Source organism: Rhinopithecus bieti, unplaced genomic scaffold (assembly GCF_001698545.2).
Source record: "Rhinopithecus bieti isolate Rb0 unplaced genomic scaffold, ASM169854v2 scaffold_21649, whole genome shotgun sequence".
Taxonomy (NCBI): Eukaryota; Metazoa; Chordata; class Mammalia; order Primates; family Cercopithecidae; genus Rhinopithecus; species Rhinopithecus bieti.
The window spans coordinates 2,884,702-2,905,093 of NW_016811584.1; the positions used below are offsets into that span (position 1 = coordinate 2,884,702).

The 20,392-nt window shown below is 41.1% G+C and overlaps 1 protein-coding gene across 1 annotated transcript in view; it reads left to right on the forward strand.

Moving 5' to 3' along the window:
• SLMAP (sarcolemma associated protein) overlaps positions 1-19,526 on the forward strand; it is a 109,658-nt gene extending 90,132 nt beyond the window's left edge. The window contains 5 exon segments of the mRNA XM_017894173.1: positions 707-824; positions 6,120-6,291; positions 12,300-12,434; positions 15,514-15,603; positions 16,957-19,526. Coding sequence (XP_017749662.1) covers positions 707-824; positions 6,120-6,291; positions 12,300-12,434; positions 15,514-15,597 — 509 coding nt within the window. The 3' untranslated portion in view covers positions 15,598-15,603; positions 16,957-19,526.
• Positions 19,527-20,392: the final 866 nt, after the last annotated feature.

Sequence of the window (20,392 nt, forward strand, 5' to 3'; positions counted from 1 at the left end):
GTTAGCCAGGACGGTCTCCGATCTCCTGACCTCGTGATCCGCCCGTCTCGGCCCTCCCAAAGTGGCTGGGATTACAGGCTATGAGGCCCACCGCGCCCGGCCTATAATTTATTTTTATGGTTTTATATTTTATTTTAAAATTGTTGGCCGGGCGCGGTGGCTCAAGCATGTAATCCCAGCACATTTGGGAGGCCGAGAACGGGCGGATCACGGGTCAGGAGATCGAGACCGTCCTGGCTAACCATGATGAGAACCCCCGTCTCTATAAAAATACAAAAAAACTAGCTGGGCGAGGTGGCGGGCGCTGTAGTCCCAGCTACTCGGGAGGCTGAGGCAGGAGAAATGGCGTGAACCCAGGAGGCGGAGCTTGCAGTGAGCTGAGGATCCGGCCACTGCACTCCAGCCCGGGCGACAGAGCGAGACTCCGTCTCAAAAATAAAATAAAATAAAATAAAATAAAATTTGTTAAAATTGCTTGTCTTATAAAAGTTAAGTGGAAAAAAATACTGTTGTTCAAGTACGAGCTGATAGCTGTCCTTGAGGTATACATGCAAAGCAACAGGAATCAAATAATTAACCATGTAAAATCTACGTGCTTTTAAGGGGGCAAAAAGTATGTTCTTCTCTGAAATCTTTTCCTTTGTCCTTTGAAATATTATGGAAGTTATATTTCTGTATTAACAAATATGTTTTGGGACTATTTTAGGTGAACTAGAGAAGTTGAGAAAGGAATGGAATGCATTGGAAACCGAATGCCATTCTCTAAAAAGGGAAAATGTTTTGCTATCATCAGAACTGCAACGGCAAGAAAAAGAATTGCACAAGTATGCAAGAACTCTCTGTTTTTCAGATATGAAATATTTCTTTATCTTAAATTTTCATCTAAATTAAATTTAATTTTATTACTTAAATACTTTGCAGGAGCAAATGTTCGACCCATCTCTGTTTGGTTATTTGGCAGGTTAAGCATACTGAATAAATACTTCAGCTTTTTTTTTTTTTCCTGCCACCACCATTATCCTGCATGTCCTTTCCTTGTACTCACGGAATATAGATTCATTAAATGTCCCAAAGAAACCCTGAACAAACAACAATGGTCTATAATTCGTAGTTGAACTTGCCCTGTAAACTAATAAATTTCAAATATCAATTGCTTTTCTTTCACACCAATGATCTCTTCTTTTAGTAAGGGTGATCAGGAAGTGACTGTAATGAAGAATTTGTAAGGCTGGGTGCGATGGTTCACGCCTGTAATGCCAACATTTTGGGAGGCTGAGGTAGGAGGATCACTTGAGCCTGAGAATTCAAGATCAGCCTGGACAATGTGGCAAAACCCTGTCTCTACAAAAAAATACAAAAATGTCCCGGGCATAGTGGTGCGTGCTTATAGTCCCGGCTACTTGGAAGGCTAAGGTAGGAGGATTGCTTGGGCCCAGGAGGTCAAGGTTGCAATGAGCCACGATCATGCCACTGCACTCCAACCTGGGTGACAGAACCAAACCCTATATCAAACAAACCAAAAAAATAAAAAAGGAATTTGTGCTACTGAAAGATATAATCTTCTGAATTTCAAATAGGGTTATATGAAGGGTAATAAAATATAAGACCATTAATTCTCTGAAACCAGTTAAATCTTTCTAGTATCTAATACTTGACAAGCAAATCAGTGAATGCATTAGATTTATTCCAGCAGATTTAGTGAAGTCCTATTTTACCACCACAATTTACCATATTTAAGTTTAAAATGGGTTTATTCCAGCCGGTGTGGACAACATTATGAAACTCCATCTCTTCAAAAAAATACAACAAGTTAACCTGGCCTGGTGGCAAGTGCCTGTAGTCTCAGCTACTCAGGAGGCTGAGGTGGGAGGATCAGTTGAGCCCAGGAGGTGGGGACTGCAATAAGCCATGATCACACCTCTGTAGTCTAGTCTGGGCAACAGAGCCAGTCCCTGTCTCAAGAAAACATAAATAAAAATAAAAACAAATGTTTTACATTGTTTATAAGACGTAAAAAACTTTGTAAAAGCAATTTCAAAATATGAATGGGACAAAATAAAGGTCAAAACTATAAATATATGTATATGATATATATCATATATGAAATATATATGAGATATATACATATCTCATATATATCTATATACATAAAGTCATTTATTTATTTTGAGATGGAGTTTTGCTCTTTTGGCCCAGGCTAGAGATCAGCGGCATGATCTCAGCTCACCACAACCTCCACCTGCTGGGGTCAAGTGATTCTCCTGCCTCAGCCTCCTGAGTAACTTGGATTACAGGCATGTGCCACCATGTCCACCTAATTTTGTATTTTTAGTAGAGATGGGGTTTCTCCATGTTGTCAGACTGGTCTCAAACTCCCGACCTCAGGTGATCTGCCCGCCTTGGCCTCCCAAAGTGCTGGGATTACAGGCATGAGCCACTGTGCCCGGCTCATAAATTTTTTTTTTTTTTTTTTGAGGCAGAGTCACATTCAGTTGCCCAGGCTGGAGTGCAGTGGCATGATCTCAGCTCACTGCAACCTCTGCCTCCCTGGTTCAAGCAATTGTCCTGCCTCAGCCTCCCAAGTAGCTGGGATTACAGGCATGCACCACCATGCCTGGCTAACTTTTTTTTGTATTTTTAGTAGAGGTAGAGTTTCACTCTGTTGACCAGCCTGGTCTCGAGCTCCTGACCTCAAATGATCTACCCGCCTTGGCCTCCCAAACTGCTGGGATTACAGGTGTAAGCCACCACACCTGGACTATATATAAAATAAAGGAGGCTAGGTGGAATGACACGCACCTGTGATCCCAGCTACCCAGGCGGCTGAAGCAAGATGATCACTTAAGCCTAGGAGGTCAAAGGTAGTGAGCTGTGATCACACCATAGCACCCCAACCTGGGCAACAGAGCAAGACTCTATCTTAAAAAAAAAAAAAAAGAAATTGAGGAATGAATTATCTGTATAACAGCACATTTGAACAAATTGTTTGGTATAAAGTGTGTATAAGATTATGATACAGATACCCAAGCTCTTTACATTTAGAATACATTAAGATCCTAATAAATCCATTTAGTTTAATAATCTATCAAGCAAGAAATACCATTGTTTGATTGCCACTGTTGCTTATCTTGTTGTTTTGAAATTATTGATTTTTTTTTTTTTTTTGAGACAGAGTCTTACCCTCTTGCCCAGGCTGGAGTGCAGTGACACAATCTCGGCTCACTGCAGCCTCCGCCTCCTGGGTTCAAGCAATTCTCCTGCCTCAGCCTCCTGAGTAGCTGGGATTATAGGTGTGTGCCACCATGCCTGGCTAATTTTTGTATTTCTGGTAGAGAGGGAGTTTCACCATGTTGGTCAGGCTGGTCTCAAACTCCTGACCTTGGCCTCCCAAAGTGCTGCAATTACAGGCGTGAGCCACTGCCCTCGGCCAAAATTATTGATATTTTAAAGATTCAGGCTAGATCCCTTATTTTTAAGATGTGATTAATTGGAATCTGGCAGACTCTTAAATACTGTTTTCAATTTTTTCAAATTTTAAGTGTTGAGAAGCAAGCCTACAAACTACTAGTGAGTAGAAGCATATGGTTTAAAAACATTAGGCCCCAGAAAGGGCCCTATAAGTCATTGGTCAGATCATCTACCTAAACTCACATAAAGTATTTAAGGCAGATTAATTTTTTTTTTTTTTTTTTTTTTGTGAGACGCAGTCTCACTCTGTCGTCCAGGTCCAAGTTAGAGGGCAGTGGCGCGATCTCAGCTCACTGCCAGCTCCACCTCCCGGGTTCACGCCATTCTCCTGCTTCAGCCTCTGGAGTAGCTGGGACTACAGCCGCCCACCACCACGCCCGGCTAATTTTTTTGTATTTTTAGTAGAGATGGGGTTTCACCGTGTTAGCCAGGATGGTCTCGACCTCTTGACCTCGTGATCCGCCTGTCTCGGCCTCCCAAAGTGCTGGGATTACAGGTGTGAGCCACCGCACCCAGCCTAATTCTTTTTCTTAAACTTTTCTGATGCCCTAAATTTGCTTGATAAGCCTCCCCAGCATTTAAGTAGTATTTAGAAGCTAGTCTTCCTTTACAAGGTCTTATGTGCCATTTAATTCCTAGCTGTATTGACTTGACAACATCAGACCCACCCCAAAGAATCTGTGAAGCGTACAATCAAAATGGGATTCAGACTCTGTAGTAGTTCAGTTACAGTAGTGAGTCTGATTCTTGAATGATCCATTCTGAAAGATGTAAAACTGTCACCTTGAAAACCTTATACTCCTTTAGCTATTTATGGGAGCCAAATTCCCTAACACAGCTATACTGTGCAGGCCTTTTATTCTCTGTTGTCTGGGCTGTGGAAGAAGGAATTGAAGACAGAATTTCTGTTCACACGTATCAGGCTGTTTTCCGCATATGTTGAAAGCAGATTTTTTTAACATCAAGTTATAAAAGTGATCATAGAGACTGTGGTGGCTCAACGCCTGTAATCTCAGCACTTTGGGAGCCGAGGCGGGCAGATCACCTGAGGTCAGGAGTTTGAGACCATCCTGACCAACATGGAGAAACCTCGTCACTACTAAAAATATAAAATTAGCCGGGCATGGTGGCGCGTGCCTGTAATCCCAGCTACTCGGGAGGCTAAGGCAGGAAAATCACTTGAACCCGGGAGGCGGAGGTTGCAGTGAGCTGAGATCACGCCATTGCACTCCAGCCTGGGCAACAAGAGCGAAACTCTGTCTCAAAAAACAAAAAGGTAATCATAGAATTTATTAACCTTGGGAGTAGCCTCAGAAGTTAATGATTCAATCCTGTTACTTGACAGTGAAGGGCACTGAGACTCTCCTTGTGTTAGTTATGTATATATTACATGGTATCTTGTATAGGTCTAAGAGCTCAGAAAGTGTTTACTCTGAAAATGAAATGTACCAGTTAAGTGACTAGCTTAACATCCCCCAGCTAAACAGTGGCAGAGCTCGGGGTGTAGAACTCAGCCTCCTACTTCTTTGTCTTATGCTCTTTTCTCAATTTGGTGTGTCTTCTCATTTGAACAGGTTTATTGTTACTTGAATTAGCAGTGACTCCTAAGCTTTAAGTTTCTGACCCCCATTCTATTTGTCAAGTATTTAAACTTACAAGAAATTGTTGAAATATGTGTGTTCTTTTCCTGTAGAAGACCTATACTGAATCTTTTTATGATGAAATTAATACAATTTGATACAACAAAATATACAGTTAATTACCTCCTATTTCTGTTTTTAAAATTTCAACCTTGGCCGGGCGCGGTGGCTCAAGCCTGTAATCCCAGCACTTTGGGAGGCCGAGACGGGTGGATCACGAGGTCAGGAGATCGAGACCATCCTGGCTAACACGGTGAAACCCCGTCTCTACTAAAATACAAAACTAGCCGGGCGAAGTGGCGGGCGCCTGTAGTCCCAGCTACTTGGGAGGCTGAGGCAGGAGAATGGCGTAAACCCGGGAGGCGGAGCTTGCAGTGAGCTGAGATCTGGCCACTGCACTCCAGCCTGGGCGACAAAGAGCGAGACTCCATCTCAAAAAAAAAAAAAATTTCAATTTCAACCTTTGTGTATACTTGAATGGACACACTTTTTTTTTTTTTTTTTTTTTTTTTTTTGGAGGCGGAGTCTCGCTCTGTCGCCCGGACTGGAGTGGCAGTGCCAGATCTCAGCTCACCTGCAAGCTCCGCCTCCCGAGTTTACGCCATTCTCCTGCCTCCAGCCTCACCGAGTAGCTGGGACTACAGGCGCCCGCCCACTTTCGCCGGCTAGTTTCTTTGTATTTTTTAGTAGAGCAACGGGTTTTCACCGTTTACCAGCGATGGTCCCCTCGTCTCCTGACCTCTGATCCGCCCGTCCTCGGCCTCTCCAAGAGTGCTGGGGATTACAGGCTTGAGCCCACCGCGCCGGCGGGACACACTTTTTAAGCTTATAATTTTTTAGTGTTTTGATGGTTTTTGCTTATTGAATGAAAATGTTTCATTCTTTTTTATACTTTTCTTTTTTTCTCTGAAATCCACTCTGTCCCTTCTAGTGAAATGTGTAAGAAACTGGACTTCCTTCTGTGTCCAGTTTCTACCTGTGAATAACTGTCTGTCAATATTTATATTGCAGTTCTCAGAAGCAGAGTTTAGAGCTTACCAGTGATCTCAGCATCCTTCAAATGTCTAGGAAAGAACTTGAGAATCAAGTCGGATCCTTGAAAGAACAGCATCTTCGGGATTCAGCTGACTTAAAAACTCTTCTCAGTAAGGCTGAAAACCAAGCAAAGGATGTACAGAAAGAGGTAAAGCGAAAAGACATTATGAGCCCAATTATGGTTGGACTTAAAGCCAAAAGCAAATCAGATATCCATGCTAGTTAGAATTAAAGGGAAGCAGAAGTCACATTACCTGTCACAAAATTGATACTTGGAACCTCTCTGCTTGGTGATTTCTAGCTGTGTGTCATGGTCCATATATAGAGAATTCTTCAGTAGGGTTGGTCTCAAAAATACAATATACAAAAGTACATTTTAATTTTTCTCTACCAGTTAATTATATGAGAAACCCTTTGTCCCAGGTCTCTTGATCTATTGTTTAACTTTCAAAGAGAGTATCGTATGTAACTTAGCATACTTTTGGAAAGCAAACTGAGGCCATACTCTAATGTTATCTGAACCCCTCAGGTAAATATGGCCTGAAAAGTTACTTAAAATTCACCTCATAGCCAGGCAGCCAGCCAAACACATGTTCTGTGGCCTTTTACTTTCTTCTCCCACCCCCTTTTCACCTTACTCATAAATGTGCATGCTCACTTTTCGTGTCATTCTGCTTAAAACCTTGAATTGAGTGGCTTTTTAAAAACTTGCGTTGAGGTCATAACAGTTAACTTTGGAACAGAAACCCTACCCAATTTCTTCCTGAGCAAGAGAGGTGCATTTCACTTCCCAAAGCCTTGAAGTTGACAGCAGGGCATAGGAGCTGCCTTCAGTCCTGCTGGCCTCATACCACTCCCTGCATTTACTCCTGGCCAGCTCGGGGAATGGAGAAGCCTGATACAACTTGATCTGCAGATCAGGGACCACCCCAGATGTAGACTTTCTTAAAAGGATTCTTTATGAATTAGAAGGAAGTTGAAGACAACTCTTTGTCTTTAATAATGAACTTTCCCAAAGTTGTTTCTAGAAGATCTGCTTAATCGATGCAGTTTTTCTTTGCACTTTTCTTTCCTTGTAGTGTCCTGAATTTGGCAATGATTGTTCTTCTGTCTTCATGTTTGTTCCTAATGAAAAGAAATACTGTAACATTTTTTATTTTCTTGTGGACATATTGATTTTGTAATGTGTTTTTACCTTACTAAAGATATGTGTTTTAGAAGAAATCTCATTTTATTTGGTTGGAACACAAATTTTGTCCAAAGTAAATATCTTAGTATTTAATACTGTAAGCACTTTGTGTCCTTCCAGTCCATATGCCATAGTTCTTTCAAACTTTGGGAAGAATGCTGTGATTGGAAGATTATTCTGTTGTATGTTACTATGAATGCATTAGCCATTTTGTTGCATTATTTGTTTGCCTGTTTTTGGTCACTGAGTAATCGGTGCAAAATGCTTTAACTGTTTCCACAAATGGCAGTGGCATGTTGTCACAGCATCTAGATTGTTGATAGTCTTGGATTGCATTAAATGCAGCACATTTAAAAATATGTCTGATCTTGTCAGTATGTTTCTTTTCTATTTTCTTGTTCACTGTTTTCCATTGTGAAATGATGTGTAGTCATCACACTCCTTTGTAATGTGAAATTGCTCTCTTTCTGTTTGTCCAGATGTTAATATGTTGGATACTATATACTATAGTTTAGTTATAGCTGTGTACTATAACTAAAATGTTCTTTAATGTGGTTCTTATCTCTGTGTAATCCACTGCAAATGAATTATTGCCTTTTATTAATGCACATATATTTCCCTTCAACATTTCCCCCTTTGTTCTCCTTTCTCTCATAGAATCATGCTTAATATGCACAGTATCTAATTATGTATTTTCAGCACTGTAACAGACTAAAATATTACAAGCTAAGCAAGCCCAGATATGATTCTTTTTATGAAGAAGAACCAAAGGTGTTGGTAATATTGTGTGATATTTCCCTCTTAATCAGGACCAAGCTCATTTGTCACCTCAGAGTTAGAAAGCAAGATGGAGCAAAAATGATAGCCAAGCAAGGCTGCAGTAGGTGACTTTTGTTGTACAAATTAAAATTTATATATGTGGCAGCTTTTATATGAATATTTAACAAGGAAAAAGTACATGCAAAAAGTAAATCTTGTCTGGGCGCCATGGCTCATGCCTGTAATCCCAGCATTTTGGGAGGCCGAGGCGGGCAGCTCACCTGAGGTCAGGAGTTCAAGACCAGCCTGACCAATATGATGAAACCCCGTCTATACTAAAAGTACAAAAATTAGCCGGGCTTGATGGCATGCGCCTGTAATCCCAGCTACTCAGGAGGCTGAGACAGGAGAATCGCTTTGAATCCAGGGGGCAGAGGTTGCGGTGAGCTGAGATCACGCCATTGCACTCCAGCCTAGGCAACAAGAGCAAAACTCTGTCTCAAAAAAATATATATATTTCATAAAACATTGAGCACATAGTCTACCCTGTAAAGACTGACTCAAGAGAGTTATTTGGCTTTACCTTCTTGCCGTGGGGCCAGAGTCCTTGCCACCCCTTCACACGCTGGAGGTGAACAACAGGATCCCCCTGGTTGAGCTGCCTTCCTGTGGTTCTGCTTCACAACTCCCGGAATGGAGAAATAAGTGCTTTGGTACACAGGGCAGACTGGATGTAAGAATGGTGGAAAAGGGGCCAGGCGCGGTGGCTCAAGCCTGTAATCCCAGCACTTTGGGAGGCCGAGACGGGCGGATCACGAGGTCAGGAGATCGAGACCATCCTGGCTAACACGGTGAAACCCCGTCTCTACTAAAAACTACAAAAAACTAGCCGGGCGACGTGCGGTGCCTGTAGTCCCAGCTACTCGGGAGGCTGAGGCAGGAGAATGGCCTGAACCTGGGAGGCGGAGCTTGCAGTGAGCTGAGATCCGGCCACAGCACTCCAGCCTGGGTGACAGAGCGAGACTCCATCTCAAAAAAAAAAAAAAAAAAAAAAAAAGAATGGTGGAAAAGGAAAATAAGAGAAAACTTGTCAACAAAGCACTCTTTACTTATTCTTTATTAGTCCCTGTTAAGAATCAGATCATGGGTTATTGAGAATTTATTATGTTCCAATTTGCAGAAACTAGTGTAGGTACAGTGACTTTGCCTTGGCAATATGCCAGTAATCTTCTGCCTTCTGGAAGGAAGTCCACAGATCTTCACATCAACTGAAGAAAGCTGTCATAAAGCCTGTGAATTGTACTTCTTTAGTTCATTCTCTGGCATACTATCCAGGCTTGTTGTGGGAATGTTGTTAGGTAACAGGGAGTGTCTTTCGTATTTTACCTCCCTCTCTGTACCCGTATCTTTCTTCTCTTTTTCTGGTGACCTCTGTGTTGACCCTAAGCCCCATCTCTCCTGTCTAATGTTTTTATACATTTACATTCCTTCTTAATATTTATCTTTGTTGAGTATGATGATGGGCTCCTAATTAGTAATTCCAAAGTATTTACATTTTTCAGAAGCATATAAAGGTTTCCTTTAGGCCGGGCGCGGTGGCTCAAGCCTGTCATCCCAGCACTTTGGGAGGCCGAGACGGGTGGATCACGAGGTCAGGAGATCGAGACCATCCTGGCTAACACGGTGAAACCCCGTCTCTACTAAAAAATACAAAAAACTAGCTGGGCGAGGTGGCGGGCGCGTGTAGTCCCAGCTACTCGGGAGGCTGAGGCAGGAGAATGGTGTAAACCCAGGAGGTGGAGCTTGCAGTGAGCCGAGATCCGGCCACTGCACTCCAGCCTGGGCGGCAGAGCGAGACTCCGTCTCAAAAAAAAAAAAAAAAAAAAAAGGTTTCCTTTATTGAAGAATTTCTGGGATATAGGTAGAGAGGAACTGGAAAATTTCTACTCTCATAAACTACCTTTAGGGACAAGGAGGAACCTTTCTGGTATACCTTACCCATGGTATATCTATTTTATATTCAATCCTTGTCTATCTTCCTTTTAAAACCTTCAAAGATGGCAGAACAGGGCCAGGTGCGGTGGTTCACGCCTGTAATCCCAGCACTTTGGGAGGCTGAGGTGGTCAGGCATTCGAGACCAGCCTGGTCAACAAGATGAAACCCCATCTGTAATAAAAATACAAAAAAATTAGCCAGGCATAGTGGTGCATGCCTGTAAGCCCAGCTGTACCAGGAGCTGAGGCACAAGAATCCCTCGAACCCAGGAGGCGGAGGTTGCAGTGAGCCAAGATCATGCCACTGCACTCCAGCCTGGGTGACAGAGTGAGACTCCATCTAAAAAAAAAGAGAGAGATGGCAGAGTGGGTTAGTGGAAGTGGAGACAAAGGCACAGCCAGTAGCAGAACAATCTCTGCTCTTTGACTGTGAGCCCAGCTTGCGTGTAAGATGCAGTATCTAGAAGTGGAACCAGTCTAGAATTTCAGCCTCCAGGCACCATTTAAAGTAGGGGTAAGCCATACCGTGTTTCATATTGGTCTCACCTTTAAAAGGCAGATGGTCTTTAAAAGGATGTGACTCTATATGAAAGTCAAAGTATATACAGTGAATTGTTTTCCGGAGCAGAAAATGGCAAGTTTTGCTATTTAAAAACTTCTACCAGAAACAGGCGGGGCATGGTGGCTCATGCCTGTCATCCCAGCACTTTGGGAGACCAAAGCAGGCGGATCACCCTAGGCCAGGAGTTCAAGACCAGCCTGGCCAACATGGTGAAACTCCATTTCTACTAAAAGTACAAAACATAGCCAGACGTGGTGGCAGGTGCCCGTAATCCCAGCTACTCAGGAGGCTAAGGCAGGAGAATTACTTCAACCTGGGAGGCGGTGGTTTCAGTGAGCTGAGATCGCACCGCTCCACTCCAGCCTAGGTGACAGAGCTAGACTCCGTCTCAAAAAATAAATACATGAAATAAAAATAAAATTTCTACCAGAAACGGATTTTTAAAAATGACTTTTAGTTGATAACCTAAGTTTTTTTTGTTTTGTTTTTTGAGATGATGGAGTTTTGCTCTTATTGCCCAGGCTAGAGTGCAGTGGTGCAATATCAGCTCACTGCAACCTCCACCTCCCGGGTTCAAGCGATTCTCCAGCCTCAGCCTCCCAAGTAGCTGGGATCACAGGCATGTGCCACCATGCCTGGCTAATTTTGTATTTTTGGTAGAGATGGGGTTTCGCCACGTTGGCCAGGCTGGTCTTGAACTCCTGACCTCAAGTGATCCGCCCACCTTGGCCTCCCAAAGTGCTGGGATTACAGATGTGAGCAACCATGCCCAGCCGATGCCTGTTTTAAGTGGAGAAATAGAAATTTCCCAATCATAGTGGTGGGTACTTCAGATACATTTCTTTGCTTCATCTGCCTAGAAAATTCACTTATCCAGAACACTTTAATACCCAGTAATTCTGGGTAAAGGGAAACCTATTGGGAATTAATACTTTTTACTTCAAGACTGAAATAGTTTGGCTGACACTCCTTACCAGGATATAAACTCAGGCTTCCTAACATTGGCTATGGAATTTTTCTTCACCTACTTTTCTTTTGCTCAGTTTGAAATTTTCCTTTTCTCCTATAACTCATTTGGTGGGAAAAGTGATCCTTTATATTAAAAACAGATGACAAAATGGTGATTACTCTTAATTTTTTTTAACTCCAGGGCCAGAAAATTCTTACATAGAATAAAGTCAACATTAAAGACTTCTTTTTTTTTTTGAGATGGAGTCTTCCTCTGTCACCCAGGCTGCAGTGCACAGTGGCACTGTCTTGGCTCACTGCAACCTCTGCCTCCCAGGTTCAAGCGATTCTCCTGTCTCAGCCTCCTGAGGAGTAGCTGGGATTACAGGCATGCGCCACCACACCCAGCTAATTTTTGTGTTTTTAGTAGAGATGGGATTTCTCCATGTTGGTCAGGCTGATCTCAAACTCCTAACCTCGTGGTCCGCCCACTTTGGCCTGCCAGAGTGCTGGGATTACAGGCCTGAGCCACCACGCTCAGCCAAAAGACTTCTTGAGTGCAAGTTATTCCTCCTTAAACAAAAAGACTTGACTTTGGTGTTCCAGGTGACTAAATAGGGTGTGGCATATAAGCCTGACTAGAACCATAACTTCATACCCATTTTAAGTTGAATCTGCACACTTTTTTTTTCTTTGCCTTTAGTATGAAAAGACACAGACTGTACTCTCAGAACTGAAGTTGAAGTTTGAAATGACTGAGCAGGAAAAGCAGTCAATCACAGATGAGCTCAAACAGTGTAAAAACAACCTGAAGCTGCTCCGAGAGAAAGGAAATAATGTAAGTCTTTGCAAACTTGGCTTAGCTTTGATTGAGAGGCACATGAGAGATTGAAATTGATTTTCAGAGGACTTTATCACTGATTTGTGAAGCAAATGGTACAGATGAAATAAGCTTTTCATGATGAAATTCCATGATAGAATCACTGTGCTGTCAGATTTTTAAGTAAGAATTTGTACCTTTAACCTATACCCCTAGAAGAGCGTTGGGACTGCCTGGAGGAAGAGCCTTGTTTGCAATAAAGTAGCTTGCCTAAGAACTGTCAGCTTTTCCCAGATGAGTCTGAAGCTCTGTCACTAAGCTATCATCTGGCTCTTGTTTCTCCCCTGCTGGGAAATGAAGCACTGTACCACCAGGGATCCATTTAAGAGAGAATAGTACATGTTGTTCTTATACCAATAATGTTCTCACTGAGGCATAATTTCTAAAAAGCTTAATGTCTCTTTGTCATTATGTAAATATTAGAAAATATTTGGTGAGTTTCTGTAGTCCCGTGAGAGAGGGAGAGAGATGAACATTTTGGTATAAATTGAGTTTAATATTTTGTTTTTCATTTGCTAGAAAGACAGATGGTCTTTAAAAAGATATTATACTAAATAAATGTTGTGTTGTACGTTTTGGTGATCGTTACCTTTTGTGGGCCCTGATAGATGTTTAGTGTGGTTGGTTGTGCTCTGACTTATTTAAAACCACTGTCATGGCTTGGACACTGCAGTGTGCGTGAGCCACATACTTCCCGTGGAGGAAGCCACTCTGCTTACCTTGCAGCACAAGTACAAAAGAGTGATGTTGCATGGCCATCCTGTTACTCATTTGCACACAGAATGCTCATGAGTTGCGTCCAACTGTCCTTTGCTAAAGAAAGTCTTAGTTTGTAGATAATAAAGGCTTGCTGCTTAGGTAGAAGCCTTTTAGAAGTTGATGAACTGGGTGTGGAGGCTTTATGCTAAGGAAAAATAGTTTGCAGTTACTTTTCAAAATGTAGATTGCATAACTCTTCTAAAATCAGATCACAGTGGTTTGATTACTTCTTTCTTTTGTGTTAATTCATATCCCTGGGATTTTGGAATTTCAGTCTACTGCTCAATAACCCATGAAGACATCTAGCATAATCAGAATAGATCCCCCCCGTACTATTTAGAACCTTTTCAAAAGTAACTTTGCTATTATTATTTATAGCTACAATTCACCTTAGGGGTGAATTTCCTTTTTTAGTGATATTGCACTTATGGTACTAAAATATTACTCTGTAATAACACTCATTGTAGCAATTTTCTTCCCATTTTAAAAATTATTATAATTCTGGTAACGTAATTGAAAGCCCTGAGAGTCAGCTCCCTTTTTTTCTTTTTTCTTTTTTCTTTTTTTTTTTGTTTGAGATGGAGTTTCGCTCTTGCTGCCCAGGCTGGAGTGCAATGGCATGATTTCAGCTCACCGCAACCTCCACCTCCCGGGTTCAAGCAATTCTCCTGCCTCAGCCTCGCAAGTAGCTGGGATTACAGCATGCGCCACCACACCTGGCTAATTTTGTATTTTTAGTAGAGATGGGGTTTCTCCATGTTGGTCAGGCTGGTCTCGAACTCCCGACCTCAGGTGATCTGCCTGTCTTTATATACCAAACCTTTATTACATGTCAAATGTCTTGCCTGATTTAGGAAGCACACATTGTCACAGGGCATTTATTTTTTTTTATTTTTTATTTTTTTGAGACGAAGTCTCGCTCTGTGGCCCAGGCTGGAGTGCAGTGGCCGGATCTCAGCTCACTGCAAGCTCCGCCTCCCAGGTTCCCGCCATTCTCCTGCCTCAGCCTCCCGAGTAGCTGGGACTACAGGCACCCGCCACCTCGCCCGGCTAGTTTTTTGTATTTTTTAGTAGAGACGGGGTTTCACTGTGTTAGCTAGGATGGTCTCGATCTCCTGACCTCCCGCCCGTCTCGGCCTCCCAAAGTGCTGGGATTACAGGCTTGAGCCACCGCGCCCGGCCCACAGGGCATTTATTTTTAAGCTTGAAAGCTGTGTCATCTAATAAGCAAAAGAGCTTTGGTTGAAAAAAAAGATTTTGTTAGAGGCATAAAATAAACTTTAACCATTGCTAAGGGAGTACATTGTCAAATAATGGATTTCAGGTATTGAGCAAAAATAGTGTACTGTCAAGCAGAGAGCATCAGCTGATGGTGAAGTGTTGTCAGCGGTTTGTTTTTTGTTTTTTTGGTTTTTTTTTTTTTGGAGACAGGGTCTTGCTCTGTCACCCAGGCTGGAGTGCAGTGGCGTGATCTCACCTCATTGCAGCCTTGACCTTCCCGGCTCAAGCAATCCTCCCACCTCAGCTTCCCAAGTAGCTGGAACTACAGACATGTGCCACCATGCTCAACTAATTTTTGTATTTTTTGTAGGGACAGGGTTTTGCCATGTGGCCCAGGCTGGTCTCGAACTCCTGGCCTTAAGCAATCTGCCCACCTCAGCTTGCCAAAGTGCTGGGATTACAGGCATGAGCCACTACACCCAACTTGCTCTGTCCTCATGTGCTATATTTCGTTAGAATGTTAGGTATACCCACATTGCCCATTGCCTTCAGCTGTTGTTTTTTTTTTTTTTAATGGAGTCTCACTCTGTCACCTGGTTTGGAGTGCAGTGGCGCTATCTCAGCTCACTGCAACCTCTGCCTCCTGGTTCAAGCAATTCTCCTGCCTTAGCCTCTGAAGTAGCTGGGATTACAGGCATGCACCACCATGCCTGGCTAACTTGTATTTTTAGTAGAGACAGCGTTTCACCATGTTGGCCAGGCTGGTCTCAAACTCCTGACCTCAGGTGATCCACCTGCCTCAGCCTCCCAAAGTGCTGGGATTACAAGCATTGAGCCTAGCTGTTCCTTTTAAACTGATGGTTTCCCAACTTGCACACCACAGTCTATCAGATTGTGTTAGATGTCTTTAAAATGTTTCAATCTGTGCAAAACCTGAGTGGTATACTTCTATTATTTCATTCTTTCTTCCCTACCTCCCACCCTACTGGGGTCTGAATCCTCTTATCTGATTATTTTCATAGCATAAAATGATTTTAATATGCCTTCCCTTCTTTAGCCTTCCATATTACAACCCGTCCCAGCCGTATTCATCGGCCTATTCCTGGCTTTCCTGTTTTGGTGTTTCGGTCCATTGTGGTAGAGAAAGGTACAAGCACTATTGTTGAGTCCTTGTCTGTTTGTCCCCGTCACCTTTTTGTGCCATATTTGTAATATAGTGCATGGCAAGAACACACAGGTATTTTGTTACCTGAAGCAAACCCTTCATTTAGTATGCCATGTATTTGTGTCATACCAATGAACTGAACAGTCAACTAATCCTGTAACTTTTTGTCTTGTTTACTTTGTAGTAATGCTAACCATGAGTTAATTCCAACCTAACCAGTTGTTAATATGCTTCCATTAACTGAGTCTTTATCTCTAGCAAACTGGAGTACACTATGAATTTCTGCAATATTAGTACCCTCTTTCCAATTATGTGTTTAATCAGATTTGAATGAGAAATGAAGAGTTTGCCTCCTTGAAAATTTCAGCCAGCTTTCTTCCCCTTCCTCCTTATCCTATTCCTTTTCATAGTGTAGATTTTCTTTGTTTCAACCCTTTGCCTGTTTATACTATGCCTATGAAGATGAAAAAGAATGAGATTAACATAATGAACCATTGGCTCACAATCTCAACCCCATTGTGTACTTGCAAGGATATAAATGTATCCTGTTTCTTTCTGAGCCCTGACCGCAACATCAGAATATTTCTTTAAAAACCAGTTTTTCTCAATAATACTCCTGGAATACAAGTAAGAATACAAGTCTCAATCAAAGCAAGTTGATCTTATAAAGCCCTCTCAAAGCTAGCAGGCAACAGCCCATCCATGCTTATCTCTAACTGGCATGCATGTTAGTAGAGCATATGAGGTGATCATGTGGCTTTATTATACTGAACAGTCTTTACCAGAATTGTCACACAGGCAGGATCCCTAATGTTACTTCTCCATCTTGAACCCTCTTTGATTTTGTCTTCTGAGGTTTCAAGTTCGAGAACCAAAGCCTAGACCATTATCACCTTAGCCACTATCCCCTTGCATAAAATATCCCAACATGTGAGTCTGGTTCTTATCAATAAATAAACATTTTGAGCAGAAACATACTACAGGTGTCTATATACATCAGTTATATTGGAATATATGGATACCAGAGTAAATAGGCAGAGCCCACAAATTTTCTTAGAAGTCACTATTAGGTTTCAACTGTAACAAAGTTGAAAACTTCCCAGGACTTTCTTGGGATGTATTAGACTTCCAAATTGGTGGTCCCGCTATTATGGCTCTCCTCATACCTGTACTCCCTCACTTTTTTTTTTCTTTTCAAACTTTATGTTTATGATGCAAAAATAAGATTTTTCCAATATTCTGTTAAGTATTCAGGACTCTCTGGAACCAAGGGGTTAATAGGTATGAAAACAGAGGGGAGAATGTGATATTGACTCTTGGTTTCTTTCCACACAGAAACCCTGGCCCTGGATGCCCATGTTGGCTGCCCTGGTTGCAGTAACAGCCATCGTGCTGTACGTGCCAGGTCTGGCCAGAGCTTCTCCATGAGAGCGTTCCTTGAGTCCGTACACCGTCCTCCCTCTAGAAGCTGGCATCACACTCATGCTGGGGACAAACAGAACCATTTTCTTCCTCTTTACCTCTTAAAACAGCAGAAGTACAAGAATACAGCTGTAGGGTCATTGCTTTAAATTATATAAAATGTATCTGTCTATAAAGAAGATATAAAATTGTGACTTTATTCTACTGTAAGCAATAATTTGCTTGCAATTTTTCATGTAATTTTTAAATTAGTATGTTGAGATTCTGAATATTATGGTGGCCTAAAGTAGGCTTCTTGGTACACCAGATTATTTATAACATTAAATTTATGAGTATTTTACTCTGAATTCTGATGGCCAGATAATTCATTTTTCCAATTCGATAACTACCCAAACCAAACAACCAGTACATACATGGGAAGAGAGGCCCTGTGTGCTCAGTGCCTATCAGTTTGAAATATATACACATATATATATATTTTTTACATATTTACGCCATTTTTACTCATAAAACCACTGAGCTATTGGGAACAAGACTTAGAGACAACTATTTGCATAGATTTTTTTTTTTAAGGAAAAATACATTTGGAAAATAAACTGTTATGGTGATAATTTGGGGAATATGTGCACGCTTGTTCAGCCTTAATGTGACTTGAAGATGTGGAGGACATCAACTTTAAAAAACTTTCCATGAGAGTGTGTATTTTCTTGAGCAAACTGAAGAATTTCTGGGAGCAAAAACGTAGTAATTATACAATTTCAGTGCAGTCAACCAAACTGTTGAGTCAATTGGAATGTAATTTATTAAACCTCATGTATTTAAAGAGATATTTTTCTTTAAAAGCCAAGTTACTTTCTCATATACAGCATTTTAGGAAGCATGATTTTTTTTTTTCTGTCATCTATTCCTCCAAGCATGTTTAATTGAAGAAAGTATTAATATCTCTTTAGATAAGCTTGTATTGACCTAATTTGGTTTATGATGTGTCAGAGCTAATTCATGTTCAGGGTGAGCTGTTGTACCTACCAACAGATTTCCTGGTTGGGTATGCAAATGGTTATTTTCTTTTTATTGTTGTTAATTGGGACTTTCTGTTAATGAAATGCACTATTCCCAAGATATAGTGTTCTATGCACAATGAAGCACCTAAAAACACTGCTTGATGTTATAAATTTAAAACACAAGTGAAAGTTTAGCCATGGTTTTGTGCGGCATCATAGTTATGTCAATAAAGTTTATTTAGGTCTTAGAATATCCTAAAATATCACATAGTTAAATTTTTCAGTCAGTGAAGACCGGGAGGGAATGTCAGTGAATTGGCTTGAATGTTCTGTGGCAATCCACAGGTCTAGTCAAATATTGAAATAGGAGTTTAGGGTATAATTTGCCTTGTGATGTTTGGCAGTCACTGTTTATACTTTAAAGGTTATATTTTAAGCTATTTGGGATTGCTGTTGGGAGGATCACTAGATTTATGGAGGAATTAGTCACAAATGACTTGTAGAAAATACTGTCATATAGTTCATTTCATCATTTTCTGTTGCAGGAAGCCACTCCACCACAGAATGCTAATATGCCAGTGGTACCCAGTACCTCTTGTATATAGGTTATTGCAAATATTGTTCTGAAATGCTTAACTTCAGAATTACATTTTTTAAAGTAAATAATTGTTTTAAATCTATTTTGTAAAGATATAAACTACAATAGAATTTCTGGAGTACAGATTAAACTATTTGCACTAACATACGTGATGTGCATGATTTAATAAAATAACTTTACTCTCCCTATGCATGTTTGAGTTGAATATCATTGAAGTTCTTAATGCTGACTCTACTATTGGGTTGTTAATAGTCTTCTCTTGAAATGACTCTTTATGCAACATAACATACATTTGGTATTCTTCGGGGTTTAAAAGAAAACACTTAGCTGTTTCCTCCAAGTTTTATTTGCCTTTTATTTAACTTACTGCCCTATTTTTTTTCTCTTTTAATATGGTTATTGTTAAAATGAGAGTCACTTGCTAGACTGGTCTCTTTAAATGTAAGGTCTAGTATCAATATTTACTTCATTCAAGTGGAATAAATGGCTTTTTGTAGTTACTTCCAGTTTTCCTCAAGAATATAAGTAAGTCTGTTCATAAGCAATACCTTCAGCTTTGTTCAGCTCACTTCCAGGTTAAATAAAGGGTAGGATTATTCACTAGTAATAATAGAGTCATTAAGAAATATTAAGCATTGCAGCTAAAAATTGAACAACCCTATAATGATACATTTAAGAATTATTCAAAGGTGCTACATGGCAGGGTCAGAAAATAAAAAGAACGTGGTGTTTGAAGCAAAACAGATCTGTATTGGCATCTTGGTTTTATCAGCTGTTGTTGCCTTGCACAAATCACATTTTCTCTGAGTCTCCATTTTCTCATTTATAACATGGGGACAATAATACTTACATTTGTGGTAGTAGTGTGAACATTAAAAAGATAATGTATGTGAAGTACCATTCAAGTGGTGAATAAGTTTTATGAGAATGTCATACTGAAAAAATATTACAAATATTAAAGTTTTAGGTAAGCCAGTACATCTACTTTAATTAAATGAATTGATTGACTCAACCATTCAGAATTTCTGTGTGTGAATGAGATATATGTGAGATACATATATTTTTTTTTTCATGAGAAAGCATTATCACCTAGCTCTGTGTGTTGCCTTCATAGTTCACTCTTTTGGAAGTAATATGCTTGGTTTGAAGATGAACCAGTTGCCCACAATGGTTTTGGAATTCCTGTCGTTATTGCCTTTAGAGCCACTTTGAGTCACATGTGAAAACCATTCACATTGCCCTATAGTCAGAGGCTTTCGACGAAAACTAGTATTGCCTACGTGATCTCTCACTTTAATCACTACACTTGACCAAAGTCTGGTGACTCTTGGCTGCTTCCAGTGACTATTTATCTACCATCAAAAGGATGGGAGTCTGCCACGAAAGAGAAAAAACTGCATGCAAATCAACTGAGTTAAAACTGCAGCCTTGGCTGCAGATACAAAAATTAATACAAAAATTAACCAGGCGTGGTGATGGGTGCGTGTAATTCCAGCTACTCAGGAGGCTGAGGCAGGAGAATTGCTTGAACCTGTGAGGCAAAGGTTGCAGTGAGCCAAGATCGCACCACTGCGACACTCGTCGCACCGTTGGGTGACAAGAGTGAAACTCGCATCTCGAAAAAAAAAAATGCAGCCTTGGCCGGGCGCAGTGGCTCAAGCCTGTAATCCCAGCACTTTGGGAGGCCGAGACGGGCGGATCACGAGGTCAGGAGATCGAGACCATCCTGGCTAACACGGTGAAACCCCCG